Source organism: Cucurbita pepo, chromosome 1 (genome assembly GCF_057944985.1).
Source record: "Cucurbita pepo subsp. pepo isolate OVF chromosome 1, ASM5794498v1, whole genome shotgun sequence".
Classification (NCBI taxonomy): Eukaryota; Viridiplantae; Streptophyta; class Magnoliopsida; order Cucurbitales; family Cucurbitaceae; genus Cucurbita; species Cucurbita pepo.
The window spans coordinates 5,058,271-5,082,833 of record NC_141798.1 but is presented as its reverse complement, the minus strand read 5'-3'; the positions used below and the strand labels follow the sequence as shown (position 1 = coordinate 5,082,833).

Sequence of the window (24,563 nt, the reverse complement as noted above, 5' to 3'; positions counted from 1 at the left end):
CTTCAACAAGAGTTTAATTTTATCATTACTCTTTTGGGATTACCAAGCTTATCTAATTGAACTTAACCATGGTTTAGTTTAATAAAGTTATTGAGGTTTACTATATTTTCTATTAAACTTAAATTTATTTAAGGTAATTAGTAATGGTTAGTTAATACTAATTTATCAGTTGATTAGGTTATATTAAATAATATTTTTAAGTCCGGAGATAATAATATCTTAAAATATTTAAAATAATAATATAATTAACGGTAACAGTTGGCGCTTGGGTTTGAAGTTTGAACTTCCAAGGGCAGAAACGTCCATATCCAACCAACCAAGAACCAACGGTCTTTAAAATGTAAATATAATTATTAATTAGCAATAATGCATGCAAATTTAGCAATCGCTTTACGACATGTCGTCCACCGTCCCCACCAATCAATTCCTTTATCATTTCTTTTCTTTCATTCATTCCTTTTTCTATATTATTGTCCTTGTTTCATTATAACATAATTTTTTTTAAAAATTAAGTTTCTAGACATATATATTTTGTTTTCAGAAGTTAGACAAATAATTGAAATATATTTTTAATAAAGAAGAAAATTGATGCGAATGAAATATTGACAAAAAGCATGTCGAAAACAAGCATAACCTAAAGTTTGAGTAAAGTAACATGCAAGAGAGGTCAAAGTCCGTTGGCTTGACCCACCCACATGATGGTCAACTATGGTCGACCCCAACCAGAATAAAATCGACCCCTTCAAGTGTCGATAAGATTCTCCACGTCTATGACACGAGTGTATTAGGTAATTCATCACGTAACCGTTTCGTTTAATAGGTAACGATTCAAGTAACATCAATGTAAGAATTTCGACATATTCTTGTAAAAGTATTGAGGAGCTTCATATTTCGATGCAAAATGAAGTTTCTTTTTAAAATGAAGATCGATTATACATTCAATAAATCAACTCTATTGAATTTTAAAATTAAAAAGAAACATATAAATGTTTATTTTTATTTTTATTTTTAAATTATAAATTTATTATTCCCCTATTGTATTTACTTTGACATAGTTATATATATATATATATATATATATATATATATATATATATATATTTCTTTTATTGAAGAAAAATATAGGAAATAAATATAGTGATTGATATTATCTTAGTCTTATTAATTCATTGAATAAACAATTTTATTCCAATTTTGAACTTAGAAACACAATAAGGTAAAAAAAAAACTTTATTCCATTAAAAAAAAAACAATAATTCAAGTTTATTCCTATTTGGAAATAAATATAATTCTAATTTAGATTTATATTCTCCTAAGTTTATTCCATTTTAATTCATAATATTTTAGTTTGAATTGAGAAAATCTGTAGTTTAGAATGCAAAATTATTTAAATCGATTGAAGTCGGTATGATAATCGGCTTTTTTAGCAATTTTTTTATTATATTACACATGATTAGAACTATATTTCAAATTTTTTAATAATAAAAATTTTAATTTGGAATTTTCTATATTTTTTTGCTTTACCTTTGGTTCCCAATTAAGGCTAAATATTTAAATTTGAAATTTACATTTTTTTTAATATTTGGGATAAAACCTAATTATACAGAAGTCATACGTGTTAACCACTAAATATTAAACTATATAATATATAGAGATATAACAAAAATAATATGAACAAATAAGGTAATGAAAATGATGTATGATTCCCTAATGATAGCAAAAGAAAGAAAATAACAATTGATAATAATAATAATTAATTATTATTATTTTATTATTATAATAAATGGAAGCCGACAGAACTCAGCTGATGGAAGCGCGGTCGTTAGGAAGAAACGTGGAGGAAGGAGCGTGAGAATCACGCGTTTAGTGGAATTATGAGTTTCGTAGCTTCGAAGTTTTTTTTTTTTTTTTTTTTTTCTTTAAATAAAAAGAAAAAAGAAAAGGAAAAAGAAAAGGCTCTCAATGGAATTCTCAATACTTGCGATTTAAGGCTCGGAAAAGAACAGCTCCAGCTAAAGGGCCACAGATTAGGACTTCCACTGAACTACTGGACCTCAAATCTTTACTCCCCATCGCTCATTTTCTTTTTTTCCCGATAGATCTTTGCGTCTTCGCTCCACTCTGCACCTTCATCACTCGTCTGATTGCAGAATCCAGGTATCTTTTATACTTTTTTCATCAATGTACTTCAAGAATTCACTATTTGAGTGAGTTCTGGTGCGAGTAAATGCATCGGAACGGACTGGATATTTGCTGTTCTTTTGTTTTGATGAGATTCTCTATCTGTACTTTGTAATTCTCGTGAATTGTTGGATTTTTCAGTGATTTTCCAGATCTGGGAGAGCTGAGTTTTGTTTATGAATCTGGAATTTGCAAATTCGTCTTCTGAGTTGGATTTGTTCCTTTTTTAGTCTAATGATTGTATGTTTGTGTTCTTATGGTAATTTTGATGAACTGTTCTTCAAATTTGTGTTGCTTGTGATATTGAACTCAGGTGATTGCAATGAGTGGTGGAGTAGCTGATAATGCGCCTTTAGATTATGCCAGGATTCAGCTCATACCTTCTGAGAACAGGTTTTCTGTTTTCCTCCGTTTCTTTTTGAAAGAATTTATATGAGATTCTGCTTGCAAAAACATGTTCTGTCATTGTTCCATTCCTAGTCCAACTATAAAACGAAGCATGATTCCTTGATATCTGTGCTTTTGAAGTCTAAATTCATTAGAGAAATTAATTCTTTAAGCAGATTTCTCGGAAAACAGAACATTCTACTTCTTTAGTAGCTCCTTAAGTTCCTTCTTTCAAGATCATCTTTGGTTCGATAAAATTTCTTGTACCTGAAATTTCCCCCCTTCATGATGGGACGAGTGTTTATAGGTATGAGGCATTTGTTTGCTGTGGCAATGAGGTAGATGCCCTGGCTGAGGGGAACTTGGATGCATTGTTGCTGCATTTACCAGAAGTTCAAGAGCTTAATTCCAAAGGATCTAAGGCTAGCATTAAACTCCAACTTCCAGCTTCTTCAGCTGGTGCAACATGGTTCACAAAATCTACCTTAAGCAGGTTGTTCTAACTACATTATTTCAATGTTCAATTCCTTAAGCTGAATTGTGCATTTTTGTTGATAATTTTACTTCTCTACTCAGGTTCCTCCATGTAGTTGGCTCGCCCGAATTAACTAATATTATGAAAACAATGAACGAGATGGCTCAACTAGAAGATACCAAGAGATTTCATCTTTCATTATATGGCCAGGTAGTAGTTCATGCTATCTTTATAAGTCGTTTTCCTATAATCTTTTCCTTGCTGGTGAAAGCTAATTTATTACAATATTCTTTCCAGGGTCAGATGTCGAAGACCGAAGAAAAAGGTAATTCTCGAAATCCATTTGGGGTAATGCTTTAATATCCTTACTTAAATTGTGCTTGAAGTGCTGATGAAACTATGGTGATATACTTCAATGTGTCTTGTAAGTATTGGCTACCTCCTGTTTTGACAGATGGCTGCAACCTCGACGGCTCTAGTCTGAAACACGGGGTACTGATTTTTCTTTGATTCTTAAAAACACTTGATCACTATGACTTTGATTACTTTATTTCGTTAATTAGTTGAGTTCCTCCTTGTGTAAATGTTACTGTGTTGGCAGTCTGGACCTGAATTTGCTTCATCAGCTGCATCGAAGTAGGTTATTTGAATTCTTAATCATCTGTTTTGTTTCTTTACGTAATATCGAATTGGTTGCTCAACTGTGAACAATGTAAAATGAATTGACAGAAACGAATTGTTGCGAGCTATGGACTTGAGGCTTACAGCATTAAATAAGGAATTAACTGCAGCATTTGAAAAGGCTTACGGTGCAACCTGCAGTTCTAAAGAAATCAGTCATTTAGCGAAGTTTTCGGAACATTTTGGAGCTATAAATTTGAAGTAAGTTATCCCAAACTAACACTTTGGAGAAGTTGATAGAAGAAACTTCTTTTCAGTATGTATATTTGTTCTCATTACAGCCTCAATTTACATCTTCATGTGATCTCTTCAGGAATTGTACATACAAATATTTGGAACTTAATCCGAAGAGTGATACCATCGAGCTCGTTAATGATGATGATAATAAGCACACCGTTACTTCGAATTTGAGCAACGAAAATGCTATTAGTATAAATGGCAGCCTTAAAGCTGAAAGATCAAAGTCATCTACTCCAGTGAAATATGGTGTTTCACCTGCAAAAGTTGCCCAGATTGAGCGACAGGATTCATCAGAAACTGAGGAGTCTTCTGACTCTGATAATGAAAATGGGACACCAGCAGAAAGAAGTAGAACAATGGTACGGTCAGCGCTTTCGAGAAGGTCAGCATCACCCATGAGAAGGGTTCAGATAGGTAGAACGGGCTCCCGCCGAGCACCTGCAATAATGATTAGGAGTCTAAATCATCTGCAAACAAGAGACGGTATGTTTTCTCAAGGAGATGTAGCAGCTAATAGTGGTGATGATGAGGAAGGATCAGAACCTTCCTGTAAAGCAGCTGATAACAATGTCGGTAGAATGTCGGTTCAGGCTGCAATCAGTCTTTTTGAAAGCAAACAGAGACATGACCCATCCGAGGTTCAGAAAAGAAGATCATTAGCAAATATAACCGTTGGTGCAAATAAATTTGTATTGAGAAGATGGAGTACAGGCATGGGAGAGGCTTCTACGAAATGCCAGCCAGAGCTTGTTAGTGACGAATCCGATCCAATTAGTCACGATTTGGCTGAAGAGGCTCCGACGAGTAAGATAACAGAGGAAGTGGGATCTGATAATAATATATCTTCGATCGATATGACTTGTACAACTGCTGAAGTTGAAGTGAAATTAGAAGATTCAGACATAACAGCTTCTGGTCCACCAGAGACTCGAGCAGATTCTCCCGTTAGTAAACCGCAGGAAGTTGTCCAAAAACTTTCTGCAAATTCAGAATGGACCCGTAGAAAGGAAGCGGAATTGGACCAAATGCTGAAAAAAGTGATGGAAAGTAAGCTTGTGGCACAAAAGAATTCTCAAGCAACTCGAAAAAAAGATGTCAATTCTGAGCAGAGGGGTGAATTGTATGATCAATACAAAGCAAAGAGAGATGAAAAACGTAGAGCAGAGGAAGCCAAAGTACATACAAATAAAGAGGCAAAAATTAAGGGAATTCGTCGAGTTGCTGATGATAGGAGATCCAAGATAGCCTCTACTGAAGTTAATGTAACAAAAAAACGTGCTACACGTAAGCCTGAAGTTCCATCAGCAAATTTGTCGAAACCAGAAAAACTGAAGAAGGAAATCTCCAAACCATCCACAGTTGAAAAGATACCATCTAGAACAAAACCAATGGCTGCCACACGTAAGTCATGGCCATCTTCTGCATCAGAAAGAACCACTGGGATTTCTCCAGCCAGCGCGAATGCAACTCGTCAGAAAGCTCAACCGGTGTCATCCCTTAATCGAATGAGTGCTAAAATGGAAAGATCATCCCCCGTGCAAAAGAAAAATGTGAAGGAAAATAATGATAGTGCAAGGGACACGAGGCGTGTGAACGAAAAGAAGGAAATATTGCAAGCAAAGACGGGAAAAATAACAAAAGCGAAAGTTGCACCTACTGGGGATACCTCTGTTCCTGTGAAGTCGAGTATACGCGACAAGGTAGCCAAAAAAAGCAGCATAGTGCCAGTAGAATCAAAGTCCTTTCATAAGGGTTCTAGAAATAGCTTAGACAATAGTAGTCCAGTGATTAGCAAGACAAAATCTTCAAAACTTTCTAAGTCTGCAGATTCTTCAAAGAATAGCAAAAAATTGACTCGTGATCTAGAAGTGGAGGTTACAGTTCCTGATCTGGCCAGTCTACCCGATAAAGAGGATGTTTCGTTGGCAGCTCTTTGCGATTCTGAAACTGTTGTGAATGGTCAACAGGATAGCGAGATGCAGACTGTAGATATAGTTGATGATGCTCATCTTGGTGAGGATCTACTTCAAAAAAATGAAGAGAAATCTTCTTTAGAAATTATAGTTGAAGGAGAATCAATGATCCCACCGAAGTCCACAGAGGAAATAGAAGAGTTTCAAGAGATAAAAGCCAATAATGATGACACACCTCAACTTGCATCACTGGAAAATGCTGTACCAATCGAAAATCCCCGTGTTCGTCTCTCTTTGTCCCAGATGCTACAGGAAGAAAATAGTGAACCTGATAATATTGATTGGGGAATTGCAGAAAATCCTCCCACGATGAACTACCAAAGGGGTGCTCCAAAAGGATTTAAGAGACTCCTAAAGTTTGCAAGGAAAAGCAAGGGAGAAGCAAACCTGGCTGGTTGGTCGAGCCCTTCCGTGGTTTCTGAGGGGGAGGATGATTCTGAGGAATCTAAATCTCTGAACACGAAAAAGGCAGACAATCTATTGATGAAAGCTACACATAACTCTGGTCTTGTAAAGGCTTCTCTGGACAAAAACTTTGACCATGAAAAACTATACTCAGGTTTGATCTTTTTCCTTGTCAATGTTGCATCTGTTTACTTTGTTTGGCTGTGATTTATCTTAAAACTGCGTTGCTTATTATGATTTCGACTCGGTAACACATTAGAAACCAAAAGCTTAAACAATTAGAATATCGAATCTTTTATGAATATTCTTAACGTTCGCTTTTACATGTGAGCTCAGCCATCAATTTGATTTACAAAGCTCTACACTTGAATTACTAATATGAATTAGAAGAAAATGATAATGTAGGTATTCGAACGAATTGATTAGGATGTGTTAATCTCTTCTACGCATATTCTCAATGTAACAGCCCAAGTCCACCGTTAGCAGATATTGTCCTATTTGGGCTTTCCCTTCCGGGCTTCCCCTTAAGGTTTTAAAACGCGTCTGCTAGGGAGAGGTTTCCAAACCCTTATAAATAATGTTTCGTTCTCCTCCCCAACAGATATGGGATCTCACAATCCACCCCCTTTGGGACCCAGCGTTCTTGCTAGCACACCGCCTCATGTCCACTCCCCTTCGGGGCTCAGTGTCTGGCTCTGATACCATTTGTAACAATAGTCCAAGCCCACTGCTAGCAAATATTGTTCTTTATGGACCTTTCCTTCCGGGCTTCCCCTTAAGGTTTTAAAACGCGTCCACTAGGGAGAAGTTTCCACACCCTTATAAAGAATGCTTCGTTCTCCTCTCCAACCGACGTGGGATCTCACATTCAACTTGCATGTCATAAATATGCAGGTACATATGGTGCACAGAATTTTAATTCCAAGTTTCAAGAAAGCCATGATCATGCTGCAGTTTCTTCAACTAAAGGTTAGAGACATGTATGATTTACGTTTTCCCAATCTCTGTTCTTGTTTTTCCTTTTGGCACATCAATGAAAACAAGGATTTTAACCATTTTTCTTTATACTCGTGGCAGTAGGCAGGTCTTTCTTTTCGCTATCCGCTTTTCGGGGCAGTAAATAGAAAGAATGAGCCAAGTTTTGGGACATATCGTTCTCTGCCCCATTTTCTTCAAGGTGAATATTGTGCAAGCTGCTTCTCTTCTCTTCATACTACAGAATTTGTAATGTATCTCTCTCTGAACATAAAGATTGACTAACAGTTAGTATTCTTTTTCACTTACTTTGCCATGGATGTAAGATTCAATAGCTTTGCCAAGCATTTTGTTCTTCAGTTCTTGTGGACAAACTGAGTATATACTGAACACTGAAGCTGAATTCTGGCAGGATAGGATACCACAGTCACTTGGTAGCTGGACATATTACTAACATCCCAGCTATCCATTTTGTACTGTGATAGCCGAAAGTTTATTGTTTAAAACAATACTAAGTTTTGGAGATTTTCTATTTGTTTTTGTTTTCAAAACTGTCATAAGAACTGTGATTTCAGGTGATTTGTAAAGATAAAGTCATTATTAATAGGATTTGTGATTTGGAAGGAAGAGTTTTTTTTTTTTTTTTTTTTTTCCCCTCTCTTTATCTTTGGAAACGAATTTCATTTATTGTGAGAACGAAAACTACATAGCATGCTACGTGGTCAATAAGAGTCGAGGTAAATAAGAAATAGGTTTTAAGTCTCGGTGGTATTGACCTAAGACTTAATAGCCTACAACGTTTCACAACGTTAAATGATTATCTTATGAAAATAGTCAGGATGGAATTAGACTCTTATGAGATATTTGAACATCGAACATTTGATAAAATTTCTTGCCCCATCTTCAGTTGAGAGGGAAGGTAGATTTGACTCGAATATCGGACTTGATCTTTAATCCTACACCAATCGCATTCCACATCCCACTTCAAACTTTTCGATTCCTTGGTAGACCCCATAGTCTCTTTCAGTAAAGACATTCCAACTTCAAAGACAGGTGAGTCGGATCAAGGAGTTTGACTACTGGGATTAGATCAATCCATCTCAACTTGAGGCACTTTGAAAGTTTCATCATTTATCCTTCGATTAGTTGCATCTAGCCACCCAACCAATCTTGTTGAACTATTGAGAAACGAAGAGAACTTATTTTGATGAAAATTCCTGAAACACACAATCCTACCCAATTTGAATCCGAGTTTACCATTATTATTACACTAACCATGTAGCATTCAAAACCAGCCTCAACATGAGATTTTTATTTCTTGAAAGGTTCGTCCATTATTACAAATATAAACGAACATAACTCAATAAGAAACTTTCTTATTTGCCAATTTTTCTAATAATCGATCTAGAGATAAGTTCCCACGAGCACCTCTTAGTTGTATTTAGTGATCATGTGACCTCTCAGCCAAGTGATGAAACCCCCTAGCAAGCTAAGGGGCATGAAGAACACAGAGAGAGAGAGAGAGAGAGAGAGAGAGAGAGAGAGAGAGAGAGAGAGAGAGAGAGAGAAGCATGTTCTACACAGGCTGTTCTCAAATGTGCAGAGCATGTGGGCGAACGTGCAAACTTATGAAGAGGCTTTACCATTAGGGAAAGATCCACACCCATATTATGCTATTTTTCTCCCCAATCGCCAACCAAACCAAACCAAAAGAAAAGAAAAAGAAAAAAAAAAAAAAAAAAAAAAAACCCTGAAGATTGCAGAGTTTAAAAGGCCCTTTTGGACCACTGGATTTCTGCAATACCAAGGACTCAAAACCATGCATAGCCTAAGTGGTAGGGTTACATGCACCTATACATATAATATATATAATATCAAAGCTGTGCTATTATTATATGTGTGTTTCTTTGGATGCTGGTGTTGAGAAGAATCAAACCTATTCACTCTTCTTCTAACCTATTTTCTTATGTGTTCCATTAAATATCAACAAAGCCTTATAATAAACTTCATGAACAATCTAAGTCTTGCGATTAGTTTCATTTAGATCGATGTCCCTTCTCATATCAAACCCTAATCTTTCAAGTAATCGAGCTCGAGAATGAGCTTTGAGAACTCATGGGTTGTGGTGTTTTGGTTAAGAGAATCGAGTGTAGTCATAGTGAAAGTGAGTCCTTCTTCACTGTGTGTAATTGTGTCATTCTCTATAACGCTCGAGTGAACCCAAAAGTAATCTTTGTAATCCTCCATGTCTATGATTCATACCAGAATTTTGGTCTGCATCCTCTTAGATATGATCACGTTACCAATTTGTCTTGAAGTTCTTCTAAAAATGAAAACTTTTTCCACCAACCAACATGTTTTTTACGAAAACTCTTTAAGAGGCCACCAAACATAAGACCATTAGGTGGGAAAGTTTTCACTCTCAAAAAACATAGAGCTAGGAAAAAACATGCTGAAAAGATCATGTGGGGAAATTTTCACTCTCACAAACACTTCAAGACAAGTAGGTAACATGACCGCCACGACCATCGGGTGCTGAACCCATATTCCAAATCCTTATTCGAATCATAAGCACGAGGTAATATGGGTTTCAAACCCGCTCTTCTCTTCTAACTCTCTCTCTCTCTCTTAATATCAAAAAGGTATACACATAATATACATAGTTTTAGTTGTTAAAGAGGGAAGCAAATGATGATTATGTTAGATGTTGGGTCAGCTGGTGAGCTTTTTCTTTGAATTAAAATAATTTGAGAAGAACATGCATCATCTTACTATTAATATTTACACATAAAACTTAGTTCAAATACATGAAATTTAATTGGAGAAGCACCACCCCTTTTTGTCATATTTTTTAATTTACTTTTTCAATAATTAATTCCACTTTATTTTTGTCTCCTTTAACTGCATCGAGATGGACCTCCTTTTTTTAAAAAAAAAATTATTATTATTATTATTATTTTGAGAAATATTATTTAATGTGATCAACTTTTTTCACGTGTTGTACTTCCATAGATTTTGAATTTCCCTTTTGAATTAATAATCTTAATTTTTAATTAATTTCATACTTTTAATTCTTAGGGAGATTAAAAAAAAAACAGAGTTAAATTGGGTCGGGTTCGTAATAAATTTGCATAATGCTATGATAATGGTTAGGTATTCTTTTCGATCTCGAAAATTTTATTTTAATTAATGCATAAAATTAACATAATAAGTGACGAATGATTTATTTTTAAATTATTTTTGACCGACGTAATTAATTAGTATATAAAGGTACGATTCACTCTCTTTTTTTTTTAATGGAAAGGTATTGTTCCAAAAGGTGTATTATTTTAACCTAAGCTACTTTTGTCCTTTTCTTCGTATTTTAACCGTTCTTTAGTTTTTTTTATAAAAAAATTAGAGAGTAAGATTCGATCATCTGATTAGTTGATAGAAGTTAATGTATGTTCAGTGTTTAAAGTTTTGAAATCACACTTATAGTCTCGAGAGATTAAAAGTTTGTGTATATGTTTAATCCGCTTAGATATGTTCAAATTGGTTAATTTGCGTAATAAATATATATATATTTATATAAAAATTTTAATAGTATAAAAATACGTTGAAAATGTCTAAAATATTAAAATACCGACGTGGATAAAAATATGGAAGTTGGGAGATTTTTGAAAAAATAATTATACAATTAAAATTCACACAATAATGTCATAATTAGAGTATAAACATATCTAAAAGTATATACTCAACAAATCGGGTGAAAACGAACATTTAAAGCTAAAAACATAATATATGATACGATAAACACAAGCAATTTCTTATTATAACTGATAATCAGTCAATATAACTGATTCAACGTCACACACGTTATTGAATTACAACAAATCACACCCATCAAATACAAATAAGAAGAACATTCACCCTCGATCACGAGATGAGGGGTTGAATCGTTTATATGCGTTTCAAAACAACAAAGAGTTGAACTTTTTCATGGAGCTTAGAGTTGACTTCCTCATTATAGGGTTCAAGTTTATGGGTGACTCTTTCAAATATTTGGTCAATGATATTAGGGTGATTGCCAAAATGGTTGGTGAATATGCCTTCCATTGCAGCCCTGATATGGTCAATCCACTCTCTAGTGTCCACCGCCCCTTCAATCCATGTGGTTGGCGCTGTTAGCTCCATCCTTTCAATGCTAAACTGCCCATTTTGTTCCACTAATTGCCTCATTTCAGCTGGACATGTCATGTATATGGGCAAGTTAAAGGTGTCCACTTCAGCTTCACTCACCAGCCCCTCTTTTGACATATCAATGAGCGTTGAGGCTAGAAGATCATATAGCAACCCTGATGGTAAGCCAGCAGCTGACACTCCATCAGGGCTCCCTGATGTTATGATCACCATAATCCCTCCTTCCACCAGCTCCTCCGCCCTAGCCCTTAGAAAATCCCCCATATCCTTGGCATATTGTGCTGCATATGCCGCAGCCACCGTCTCCGCCGCCCCGAGGTAATGTATCTTCCCCTTGTTCCACGCTGGTGACCGCTCGTCTAATACCTCCTCCGGTATCCTCGATAACCAATGCACTGCATACGACGAATGCATAAATTGCACCGAGGACGTCGGGAATAGTCTATGATGGAATGACCCCGCTACACCTGCCGCAAAGTAGTCTCGATCCTTCGGCATTGATTGGAAAAGCGTGTTGAAATCATTGGTTGTCTGTATTATGTATTATGATGAGTATGAATGAATCAAGTTTTGAGTTTAGTGATGATTTAATTTAGTTACCTGATCGTTAAAGAACACTTGAAACTCGGGTAATGGTGAGGTAGGACACACGGATTGGAACGTTCGTTTCATTGATTTTACAATGTGTTGCATTGTCCCGAACGTGTTCGGTCCCGTTGCGCAACCCATGTCGGCAAGAACAAGGGTATTTGAAGGGGATGAAGAAGAGAGCTTTTGAATCTCAAAATTGTGGGCAATTTCTTGATCAATTTTATCTCTTTCAACGTTTGCAAATAATCTCTGAAACAAAAGGGAAAAGAAGGAATAATATGATGAACATAAAGAGGTGGCCCATGCAGATCCAACACTTGGAAATAAATAATGGCACTTGTGTGTTGATCCGTACAGAAAATATTGCTGACAAAGCTGATAAAATCAAGGCACCCCATGAATGTTCTTGGTGTTAATTAGGGTTTCAAATTGGCCAACTTGTTTGTATTTTTTATTACAAAAGTTTACTTTTTTTGTTATTATAATTGTTCTGACTTTTTAGGAGCATATAATTAAATAAAGGGTTTATTTCAAAGATTGTTTATAGGGTATCTTAGAGTGGGAACAAATTAAAGGTTAGTGGCTAGGGTTTGTAGGGTGGAACAAGGCCTAGGGATAGCTATGTCGGAATAGAATCTTAATATTAAATTTAAGAGGCGAGGTTTTAACGAGAATTGAGACCACAATGAGATCCCATGTCGGTTGGAGAAGGGAACAAAACATTTCTTATAAAAGTGTGAAAACCTCTCCCGAAAGTCCAAATAGTGGACTTGGGCTGTTATAAATGGTATCAGAGCCCGATAATGGGAGGTATGTCAGTGAGAACGTTGGGTCCCCAAGTGGGGTGGATTGTGAGATCCCATATCAGTTGGAGAAGGGAACAAAACATTTCTTATAAAAGTGTGAAAACCTCTCCCGAAAGTCCAAATAGTGGACTTGGGCTATTATAAATGGTATCGGAGCCCGATACTGGGAGGTATGTCAGTGAGAACGTTGGGTCCCCAAGTGGGGTGGATTGTGAGATCCCATATCAGTTGGAGAAGGGAACAAAACATTTCTTATAAAAGTGTGAAAACCTCTCCCGAAAGTCCAAATAGTGACTTGGGCTGTTATAAATGGTATCGGAGCCCGATACTGGGAGGTATGTCAGTGAGAACGTTGGGTCCCCAAGTGGGGTGGATTGTGAGATCCCATATCAGTTGGAGAAGGGAACAAAACATTTCTTATAAAAGTGTGAAAACCTCTCCCGAAAGTCCAAATAGTGACTTGGGCTGTTATAAATGGTATCAGAGCCTGATACTGGGAGGTGTGTCAGTGAGGACGTTGGGTCCCCAAGTGGGGTGGATTGTGAGATCCTATATTTGTTAGACACGGGAATAAAACATTCCTTATAAGTGTGTGGAAACCTCTCCCTACTGGATGCATTGAGGGGAAGTTCAGAAAAGAAAACCTACAATATCTACTAACAGTGAGTTTAGACCGTTACAATTCATGAATCTCATTAGTTAAAGTTTATAGCAAACGGGTTTGGAGAAAAATGAACGAAAAATTGAACCGACATGTCGATAGAGCAAACCTGATAAGAAGAGTTGTTAGAGTAGCTGTGAGTGCCATTGCCTCCATTTGCAGGAGAAGAATGAGAAAACTTGGAGAAAATGGCGTCTTGATTGCATGAATCTTGCAATAACTTAGCCATTTTCAAGGGGGAGAGAGCAAAGAATGTGGAAGAAAGCTCACAAGAACTGAGCTTATATAGAACTTCACAACAGGGAAATGCACCAATTATTTGAAGGGCTAAAAACACTGTCAAATAAAAGAATAAAAATTCAATAATTGAACTGCCAAAAAGAAAAAAGGAATAATAATTACACGTAAAATAATGCGAAAACATCACAACCACATAACACATCAACCTTTTCAGTCGTATCGAACGCTTTTCTATACTTAATGAAATAGAACAAAGTAGCTAAGAATGTTTGAATTTTCCGAACCAACAAAGTTAAGGTTCGTTTGAAATGAGTTTCTAAGTGCTGCTACATAACATTTTTAAACAACTGAACGATCATTCTATGCCTGCTTGCATAGTTTAGTTACTGTATTATGAACGATATCTATCTTATTATCGATAGATATCTATGTATGTATGTTGGTTGGTTTGAGCTTTCTTCGATTTGTACTCATTCGTTCATATTGTTAAGTGGACTGATTGAAATTAGTTCGATTAGTTATTTGCTAATTGCATATAAATTCAGTGTCTAATTATTCAATATTTTTTAAGTCAAATTTAAAAGTTAGAATTTGTTTTTATTCTATAATGATCGAAATTTTTAAAAATTAAAATATTAAATTTTAATTTTTTCGAACTATAGGGACTAAATTTTAATTTTAAAATTTGTTTTGATCAATAAAAACAAATAATGGTTATAATTTATTGCCTTCAATACATAAACTATTTTCCTTTTAGGTGTGCTCTTTTGTTTATTTAATAAACTAACCCCTATTCTTTTCTAATTTACACTTTAGCCCCACACTACCTTTTTCATAATTTTTTTCAAAATATTTATTTCGGTCTCGTCCATATATATTATCAAACCGAGTATATTTCAGTATGTGTATCATTAAAAATTGGCGATCTTTTGATCTATATTAGTAAAAACAAAAATTTAAAGACTAAAATAATTAAATTTTAAAAGTATATTTTAAAAATATCGGGACTAAAATAAATAGGAGCGGAAGTAGATAAATTGAAATAGATATTATCTAATTACCTGGTGCACACGGCATTCTATGGACTCTTGCTATAGTAGTAGTTAAATAGTTGGTCCATCCTATAGAATATTAGTGAGCTAGTCTAAAACGCTTCTGTCGTACAATTTTTTTATATTGTTTTTCATCTGAATCTCAAATCTTTCGGTTCGTGATGTTCTTGCCTTAATACTTAGTTATGTCACCCTGTTTGTTAAAGTTAGATATGCTTACACATACGACAACGTGCAAGTGCAACAGTAAGATCTAGCTTGTAATTAAAATATGTCTAAAAAATAAGGTCATCGAGCTTGTAACCCTACTTGATTCCCAAAACGTAAGCATCCACCGTTTGACTAGAAACCAAATATAGGTCTAACTTATGAGCCAAAAACAAAAATTTACGTGTCATCTGGCTTATGGTGGTACAATTACCTATTCATAATATATAACACATAGACAAATATATATATTAAAATTAAAAGTTACGTATTTTATTTAAATGAAAAAAAAATTTAACGAGTAAGTTTGGTCTAAAAAAGTGTTAAACTCGAGACAAAATTTAAAAAAATTAAAAAAAAAAAGAACCTGGGAGTTTTTGGAGTAGCTATGGGAACCATGGCCTCCATTTGCAGGGGCAGGAATCAAGAGGAGCTCCCTTCATACCTCCAAAATTATCATTTTGGCCATCAATTTGAGGCCATTTTATACACATACAGGGTTAAATGTGTAATCATACTTTTATTATAAAAAATAAAACTCATTAAATATTAGAATCTAATGCTCGGAATATATATATATATATAATATTTTTATTCTTTCAAAAGTTGAAATAATATCTTTCCCGTTTGATAAAAATTCACTACAATTTGAGAATTGTGAGAGGTAAATAATAATATTGGAAATTTAATGTATTCGTAAAATATTTTAAAATAAATAATTAAATAATTAGACTTAATTCTTTAATTTTCATTTTCTTTTTAGGTTTTAACAATTTTATAATTTCGAATATAGAGCTAATTATTTAAAATGGTTATTATGAAAGAGAGAATACACCAAAATTTAAACGAAAACTAATTAAAAAAAATGAAAATTAATTGATTAAAGAAATTAATTAAAAATTTTGATTTCCAATGATTTGATGGGAATAAATATATAATTTAAACCTAATGTTTGAATTTTTTTATGTTTATTGATTTTGATAATTTAACAAAATGATGATGCATTGAGTAACTTATTTTACCTAATATTATTTATTATTAAAGAAAAAGGACCACTAAATTGTTGATATACCAACCATTAAAAAAATCACAATTTTTTTTTTTTAATTTTTGTTATTTTACTATTTATTGATGGAAAGAAAATAATTGAAATAAATTTAATATTAATACAGATACAATTGAAATTTTTAAAGGACTAGGGACCAAACTAAATAAACTTTTATTTAATTACTCCAATTATTAAATAATATTAAATCTATTAATTCTACGGACAAATATTGTTTTGAATAAAAAATAAAAACAATATTCAAAGGAGGGACCATCAATAAATATTACATTTTTTTAAAGAAAAAAATATTTAAGTTTACTACTAAATACCCCATTGATGCATATGAAGTTTTGTAGTTTTGTTCCCATATATAATAATTGAAAATTTAGAATATTATTATTTTAATAAAAAATAAAAATATTTGTGTCTGCCGAATCCATGGGAGAATATAGCTAGTTGCCAAATATTTATATTTGAGTTATATGTTATTGGTGTCGTTGTTGCTTCTTATTATTTGTTAGCTTATAACATTTATTTCTCAAATTGCTGAATTTGGGATCGTTGAACGCAAAGTAGACACGTCTAATAGAAAATCGTGTGTAGCCTTCTAGGAAAATTTGAAAACTGAAGACATAATAATAAGGTGTTCTTTGTAGACGTGTGAAAATATTGACATGTCAGTAGAAATTTAATACTTTGGGTTTAGTCACTCAATGGTTAAAACAATATGTAACGATCCTAATTTCTAAAGAAAAATAGAGCCACTACCATATGCATGACAGTAATATATAAAAATATTTATTTAAAATGGTTCATAAAACTATGGATTTATACTACGCGAATAGCTCAAAATAAAATAACTAAAAATATTTAAAATAAAATTAAATAAAAAATTAAAACATGTGGATAATAAGATCTATGAAATAAAATGCAACTAACTGATACAGTTGTATTGAACCCCGGTGAGGAGAGTCAGAGTTATCGTGGTTCTGAAAATCTTGGTTTGTGTTCCTGCTGTCTGCTGATATAGGGCATTCCGCAGCCCCAACTAGCCGACCAAACAGCCCTAAAATATACTGTTCGACTGCCGTGGACCCTAAAATTTCCCAACTTCGGGAAATCTTCGGCTTCCATTCAGGAAGGTTCACACAGCCCTAGATCTTTCTCATCGATCGGATCCTCTTTGGAAGTTATTGATGTTTATTAGGGCTCTAACGAGTTAATTGTTTACCCACACGGCTCAATTCTCCCAATGTTCCTCTCCAATCTCCGATCGACGGCGAATGCAATGGGCACTCGGGCTTAGCGTTCCGTTGAGGTGCTGCTTGAATTGCTTATTCTAGAGGTACGCCTTCTCCTCCGACAACTTCGTTGAATTCCAGTTTAGTGGTGTTGGACTTTGTGAATTATGCCCATGTTTAGTGAAATTCAGCTAGATTGAGGTCCTTTCGCGATAATTACTTTTAATCTAGGGGGCTAAATGACTTCATTGTAATTTAGTCACTATTCGAAATTTTACTTGCGTACGGGTTCAGTGATTTCTTTCTTTATAGGGGTCTTCAATGTAGTTTGGTTGCTCATAGAAATTTAACCTGCAAACGGGTCGAGCAGCTCTCTCTTTGTTGGTGTACAACTTTTGACAAATTCGTTGATTTCCAGTCTAGTGGTTTTGAACTAATGGACTCTATGAACTGTCCCCCATTTTAATTAAATTCAACTAGATTGTGATATTTTCGTTTGAATTGTAGTTTATATATATATATATATATATATATATATATATATATATATATATATATATATATATATATATATATATATATATATATTAACAAGACTCGTATTAATTTGAAGCAGTCTCTTGACTATTAAGCAATTTAGTTGTTCTTCTAAGTTTTACTTGTATGCGGAGTATCCCTTGTACATATGGCTAGTATGTTCAGCAATTGCTATGTAGTTTGATAGTGTAGAGACTGATATGAATATTTGAATGCTTCGTAGTTGGTTTATTTATATTATTCCTGCTTGCCATATATGTATGATTGGTCGCTTGGTGTTCCTGTTTCGAAAACACTAATTGATATTTTTCTCGTTTCCGAAGGTTTTTGACTAGAAAAAGTAAATAATGGGCCTATCGACTGCCACTACTTCTGTTTCTGAGGCCATTCAGCTCTGTGTATTTGATTCAAGGAGAGGACAACAAGAGGGACAAGAGCTGGATAAGATATTATTTTTCTATCCAGCTGATTTACCCTTTACAAAACAATTATATATCATTGGGCTCAGCGAAGGACTTATCACATTTACAAGGTCAGTATCATTCTTTGTTCTATTTTTCAAAAATAGGTATCCATCATGCATAGATATTTGAAGAGCAGATATAAGAAATAAGAATGCCAGAAATTTCTCAAAGAATGTTGGGAACTAGCAACAAAATAAGCAAATACACTTTTTTTTTGGAGTAAAATTTCGTGCATTGGTGATATAGTTAGTTTGTGACTTTTTTGTTTCTTCCATTCACGGGGCCAAACATGATTATACTTCTGTTTTGTTTTGTTTTTTTTCTTCCCCCCCTTTTTGCAAACGTTTTTTTTTCAATTCTACTTGTACATGTAATCAATGCATGAAAGACAAATGAAACTATAATGGATCATATTTTTCTTTTGGGCTGAAAATAATTCTTTCACTAAACAAGGTCCTTGTGAACTCCTCAATTACGTTCTTTAGTAAGATATTTAGGGAGTTACTTAGGTCTACTTTTCTAATTACAGTTGATTAGTTTTAATGAGATAACAAAGTAAACCCAGTCGATTTAAGTTCTGCTCCAAGATACTTCAATATATTCACATTTCTTGCCTGAGTTGGTAGTTAAATGAAGAATGAAAACTTCATGCAGAACATTCTCCCCAGAGGCTGCTTGTGAGGTCATTGAAGCAGAGAAGCACTCTCATGTATTTTTTGAGGCAGAGCAAGATATATGGATGATTTTGGTACAGTTTTGTTCTAAATAATGTATCAGTAAATGGTAGTAGTACTATTTTGTTTGGGGATCACTACATTCAGATGGTCACATCTTTTATGTTTTATCATCAATGCAAGTAACATGCTAGTCTGGTGTCACTCAGATGGAAGCAATGTTGATATGGTTAAATAATTTTCTTACATGCTACTTTAAATCGTTGATTAATAATTTTCTTACATGCTACTTTAAATCGTTGATTGCTTTAATTGTCCTGAATTTCATATAATATCTTATGTGTTATCCTAGAATTCTGAGTTACTTTCAGAAATTAGATTTTTGTTTATCTTATTGATTGGTGACATCTCTTTTTGCGTTGACGTATGTTTAGATTAAATGCTTACATTTTACAAGTTGAAATTAAAGGTTTTCCATTTACCAAGTTTCTTTTTGAGAAAAAAAAAAAAAAAAAAAAAAAAATTCCCCACTATTTTTCTTTGGTCTCTTTTGTTTCAATCATGTGTGTACTTGCAACTTACCTGTGCAGTGTTTTCAGTCATGCATTTTGTTGTTCTCAACTGCTCTTTTCTTCTCCTAAAGAACCATTCTTAAACTTTAATTGCTCTGTATTTCTAATTAATTATCTATGTTAGGGTAGGTAGTGGAGAAAAATAAGGAGTTAGAAGCAATTTGGCGGATGGATGCATTGCAGAAGCTTCTTAAGGAAATCCACTCTCTTTTTCTAATGTTTCACGGATCTATAAGGTTATTACTTGAGAAAGAACCGACAGGAGAAGCTTCCAGATCACATTTGTATTCCTTCATCACTGATTATCTGAATGGTAAGTCATTTGCTGCCACTTTTCAGCTAAAATGTTTTTCATGAAGTCAAGTACTTACTACCTTTGTTTCAAAACATTTCATTGTAAGTTACTAATTGTCAGCATGTGAAAAGCGGTCTGCATTGGATAGGTGCTGCTGTGGTAATATTGAAATTGCTGATTATCAAGATTGGGATTGAAATTGCTGCATTTCATGCCTAATTCCTTTCTTTCTTTCGAGACAGATTTTCTTGTTGGAAAGAAACTACAGTTACCATCATTTGTAGACTGTTTAAAGGAACGTGGAACTGTACAGATGCTGACCATAGGGCGAGATGCTGCCATTGAAGTTCAGGTTTGTCCCTGTAAAAAAAAAAAAAAAAAAAAAAAAAAGCTCCAAAAATTCGTATGTGTTTGATGCAATGCACTTAATTAATTAATTTTTTTTTTTTTTTTGTTCCCCTAATTCACAGTTTTTTTTTCCTTAATAAGAAACAGAGAGAATAGTCTTAATACAAAATCAGGAGGAAGAAACACAAGGATAGTCTTCCAATCATTAATAAGCATGGATATAGTTACCAGAGACTTGTTAAAAAGGAAGAACTGCTCCTGAGGGGCCTGCCCTTTCCTTGTGTTACTTTTTGAATCTCTTTATGCTATTTCACTTAGTGTTGTCAAGCTTTAAGGCTTTATATCAACCTGTCTCTAAAATCTAAATAGGAATCTTTGATAATGAATTTGAATTTTAAGAACTCTTACGTAACGTGATGAAGAAACTATTTAGTTCTCATGCTACCAGCTTTGTTTGGAATAAAGATAGTGAAGAATTGGAGCTTCGTTGTCATTTATATTTTTATTCATTGGAGTTAATTGAATTATTTACTTATTGCAGGCACTCGTTAGAACACTTGATTCTTGCATTGGAAACGCATCATGCCACTCTCTGATTTTATTTCAGGACTTACTGGTGTCTACTACACTTTCTCCTGTATGGTTTGATCTTCAAGTAGTTAATGTTCATATGATTTTGTATTTTTTCAAATTTCATTATAAAAGCTGAAATACACGGGGGTACTAAAAACCAAGTACATATCCATGAACTGAATTCTATTTAAAATGTTATATGAGTCATTCAAAATTTTAAAGCAATTGGCTTCAACCTCTTTTTCAGGATGACACTACAAATTTATTTTCATATGCTGTTCTGAGATTGACTCCACGTGTGTTATCTTCTGGCACAAGTTCTTGGTCCTATTTAATCAGAGGAAATGCTGCATCTCATGTTGCTCAACATGGTGGAAATGTTGGTAATCGTGTGATACGACCCTTGCAGCATGGAAAATGGTCAAAAGGAAAGGATGGTTTTCTAGAAACTGATATTTGGGGTATGGGGGCAAGTGGCTGGGTTGGTTCTACCCCAAAAATCTCCCTTTTTCAAACGGAGGAGCAAATGTACCTGTATGTATACCAGAATAAAAGTCTGACTCTGATTCTTCTTGTTCCTGTTTCCTCATTACCTAACGAGGAACTAGGCATTTCAATCGTCAGGCAGCATATTCTTGAAAATGTTAGTTGGTTATCTCTTTTAATGGATTTGATTATTCTGCTATCATATAATTTTCCTGAATGAATTTTCTCCCTGTTAGTATTCAATTCTTAATTTTGAAAGGGTGATTTTATGTCGAAGCATTCAAAGTTGGACATTTGAAGGGAAGAACTAGTAGAGTAGAAGGACAAGAGAAGAGAAGAAACATCATCTATTTTACATGGGAGAAGAGTGTAAAATTGGACTAGAAATAGAGAGATTAGAGGAAGAGATGAGCACAGGGAGGAAACATAGGTTCCAATATTTATTGATTCTCATTTATCATCATGTGTCTCATATCAGAATCCGAAACATGTTGAGGAAATTTAGAAGAATAAACTTTACCAGAATAAATATAAAAGGTAGTCAGTATTGTAATCAATAACATTTCTAATAAGTTCATTCTAATATAGTATTGCAAATGATTAATATTCTAGTTTGATTACTCACTAATTTCTTTTAATGTCTATTAAACTGGTTTATGAATCTTTTAATTCCTTCCTTTCATTGGATTAATTTCTTGCTATCTTATAGGCGTCCCTGAAGATCATGAAAGTTGAAGAAACATTGTCAAAGGGCTGGGGTGGGGAAAATGCTTATCATGTTGGTGGGTATCGTTATTTACTGGTAGATGGTGACAGACAAGTATCCAGGGCTTCACCACCAGGAAAAGTTACCACCCTAGCAAAGGTAAAGTGTTCCTTGACAATAACTAAGAAACAAGTTTTATTCCGAAATATCAAAATATACATCAAAAAAATGTCCTTAGAGTCAGTTACAAAAAGTCTCTCCTTTTAGCACAAGTGTGCCTTTGTATTCTTTTATTTTCACAAAAGCTCAGTATTTTAAAATAAAAAATAAATAAAAAAACCCTTGAAAGGGCACTCCAAGAAGAGGCTGAACGTAGAATGATATCTCATATCCCACTAAATCTCCTCTCTATACTTGTTAACACACTGCTCCATTTCTATCTTGCCAAGTTTTCTAAAAAGTAGCTCTAACCAATGCATTGTAGTTCTCATCTAGAGTGATGATTTCTAAACATGCATTGGCCTCCTTAACGGTTCTAGGACAGGTAACATTGAACTGAAAAATACCTGAGTGGTCTATGCCACTAATATGAAGGGCAATGGAAGAAAATATGGTCCACTTCTTGGCCACTCTTTACACGTTTCACCAACTTAGAGATAGGCAACAGCAACGAGTTCTATTAACTTTGTCACAAGCATTTAGCCTCTAAAGTAGAGGTTCCAAACAAAAACTTCTTACTTTTCTAACCCATTCAGCTTGGATTGAGATTTACAAGAAAGTTGGCCATACCTTTCTTCCTACTTTTACTGCAGGTCAGTATTTTTCTTTTTTTTTTTTTTTTTTTTTTTTTTTTTTTTTTTTTTTTTTTTGACAATCGTTAATTTAAATAAAATATTAAGGCCCCATTTGATTATGATGTTGTTTTTAGTTTTCTGTTTTTGAAATTTATACTTGTTTCCTCCTACTTTCTTTACTATGGTTTTCAGATTTTTTAAGGAAGCATTTGAATTCTGCTGGACGTTCCAAAAAACAAAAACAAGTTTTTAAAGCTTGACTTGGTTTTTGAAAACAATGGTAGAAAGTAGATAACCAAACAAAGAAGCTTGGAGATGAAAGTAGTGTTTATAAGCTTAATTTTAATATTATAGGGATCTTTACTTGCCATGAGTGAACTCGATCGTGTTTCCTAGTAAAGTAATGCATGGAAGAATGAGGTTTCTGATTTGAGCTCTTGTATTACAGGAATCTTTACTTGCCATGAGCAAACTCAGAGAAAAGGTAGATCTGGAGAAGAGTCGTGCAAAACAGGATAGTGTTGATGAGGAAAAGGAACTGGAAGTAACTATCAGAGCAAAAAACAATGCTTGGGCTATTTCTCGAATCACAAGAGGGAAAGAGCTTTATATGGTTCTGGAGAAAGCCAACGAAACCCTGCTCTATGCCTCTGATACGGTGGAGAAATTCAGCAACAGGTATCATTAATTTTTTTTATTTACATTTTCAGCATGAATACCTCAAACTACTCTTTAGCAATGGCCATGTCCAGTCTGATCGGCCATTTTCTCGGCCAAAGTATCACTAAGAAAGTAATTACAGAAAAGTTCTCATAGCCAACACCAAGAAGCTGCAACAAAGACAACATTTTCCAAAACAGACCGAAAAATCGTATCATCTTTTCCTACAACTGAAACTATTTTCTACTTGTGGTCTACAGGTACTGCAACGGAGCATTCTCCTTGGATTAGAGGGACACGCTTCCACTGTCGTGTCTACGACGTTGTAAAATAAAGAGCAGAGGTTAGACGGATGTGCACAGTTTCTAGTTTTTGCTGCTTCATAATTGGAATCTCCCTTGTGTAAATTTCTAGTAACAATAAAGTGAATCCTCTCTCATTTTCTGTAGAAGAGAGGGAAAAAGTATATGCATATATAGGCCTTCAACCATGGAGAGAAAGAACATCTAAGCTATTAAAAGCCTGCATTTAGTCCTATTCATTTATTTTAGCAACAATTTAAAACTGGAGCTTCTTCCCTTTTGGTGGAATTCTCTAAAGAAGCTTATATAATTCTTCTGATTCTGAAAATTGTGAAGGATCTCAGGAAAACTCTTCATATCATGCATCTGACTTGGTGTTAATATTTGGGAATGAAGGATATATATAATTATCCCATTTGATTGTTCTTGCATGTCAAAGGCCCTCTGAGTTCGCTGCTGCTTTCTATTATGATGGCATTATGCTATGTGCCAATTTCCAAGTCCCAAATGGTATATGATTTCAGGTATTCCGCTAATTGCGTATCGACATGTCGTATTCATAATCACTTCTACGCATGTTTTTAGTCATTAACAATCAATCTGGATGGTACTGTTGAATGATAAAGGACATGTTGAGGATGATTTTGAATATGATAAAAGAATATAAAATTTGTTTTTGTTTTTATTTTTGTTTTTCTGACAAAATATTCCTTTCTAAAGTATGTACATCCAGTTCCATTTAACTCTATGCAGAAAAGTTTCTGTCCTGTGAATCTCCACATTTTAATGCACCCATCATCATATTGT

The 24,563-nt window shown here is 34.2% G+C and overlaps 3 protein-coding genes across 12 annotated transcripts; 2 read left to right on the top strand and 1 right to left on the bottom strand.

Moving 5' to 3' along the window:
* The first annotated feature begins 1,944 nt into the window (after positions 1–1,944).
* Positions 1,945–7,944, top strand: LOC111790107 (uncharacterized). Of its 7 annotated transcripts, none has more exons than XM_023670930.2 (12): positions 1,945–2,157; positions 2,323–2,421; positions 2,495–2,574; positions 2,876–3,061; positions 3,145–3,253; positions 3,341–3,368; positions 3,498–3,535; positions 3,645–3,679; positions 3,773–3,925; positions 4,038–6,496; positions 7,237–7,311; positions 7,423–7,944. In XM_023670930.2, exons 2-12 carry the CDS (start codon positions 2,416–2,418, stop codon positions 7,464–7,466), a joined length of 3,213 nt encoding a protein of 1,070 aa, XP_023526698.2. In that variant the 5' UTR covers positions 1,945–2,157; positions 2,323–2,415; the 3' UTR covers positions 7,467–7,944. The 7 variants fall into 7 exon arrangements, with proteins under 7 accessions (XP_023526698.2, XP_023526738.2, XP_023526730.2 ...); XM_023670970.2 differs by having other exon boundaries at positions 7,237–7,322; XM_023670962.2 differs by having other exon boundaries at positions 7,237–7,322; positions 7,420–7,944.
* Positions 7,945–11,104: 3,160 nt separating this feature from the next.
* Positions 11,105–15,544, bottom strand: LOC111776497 (S-adenosyl-L-methionine-dependent methyltransferases superfamily protein). Its single transcript, XM_087123748.1, has 4 exons — positions 15,424–15,544; positions 13,667–13,893; positions 12,100–12,339; positions 11,105–12,030 (listed from the first exon to the last, which is right to left on the bottom strand). Exons 2-4 carry the CDS (start codon positions 13,784–13,786, stop codon positions 11,260–11,262), a joined length of 1,131 nt encoding a protein of 376 aa, XP_086979874.1. The 5' UTR covers positions 13,787–13,893; positions 15,424–15,544; the 3' UTR covers positions 11,105–11,259.
* Positions 15,545–17,061: 1,517 nt separating this feature from the next.
* LOC111800192 (vacuolar fusion protein CCZ1 homolog B) lies at positions 17,062–24,482 on the top strand. Of its 4 annotated transcripts, none has more exons than XR_015421775.1 (12): positions 17,062–17,449; positions 18,206–18,414; positions 19,001–19,094; positions 19,722–19,905; positions 20,008–20,046; positions 20,130–20,239; positions 20,777–20,872; positions 21,056–21,451; positions 22,004–22,159; positions 23,243–23,472; positions 23,715–23,797; positions 24,196–24,482. XR_015421775.1 is itself a non-coding variant. In XM_087125805.1 (11 exons), the coding sequence occupies exons 2-11, from the start codon at positions 18,230–18,232 to the stop codon at positions 23,743–23,745; spliced, it is 1,521 nt and encodes a 506-aa protein (XP_086981931.1). In that variant the 5' UTR covers positions 17,062–17,449; positions 18,206–18,229; the 3' UTR covers positions 23,746–24,173. The 4 variants fall into 4 exon arrangements, 2 of the variants coding, with proteins under 2 accessions (XP_086981931.1, XP_086981935.1); XR_015421779.1 differs by lacking the exon at positions 24,196–24,482 and adding an exon at positions 23,904–24,173; XM_087125805.1 differs by lacking the exon at positions 24,196–24,482 and having other exon boundaries at positions 23,715–24,173.
* The last annotated feature ends 81 nt before the right edge of the window (positions 24,483–24,563 follow it).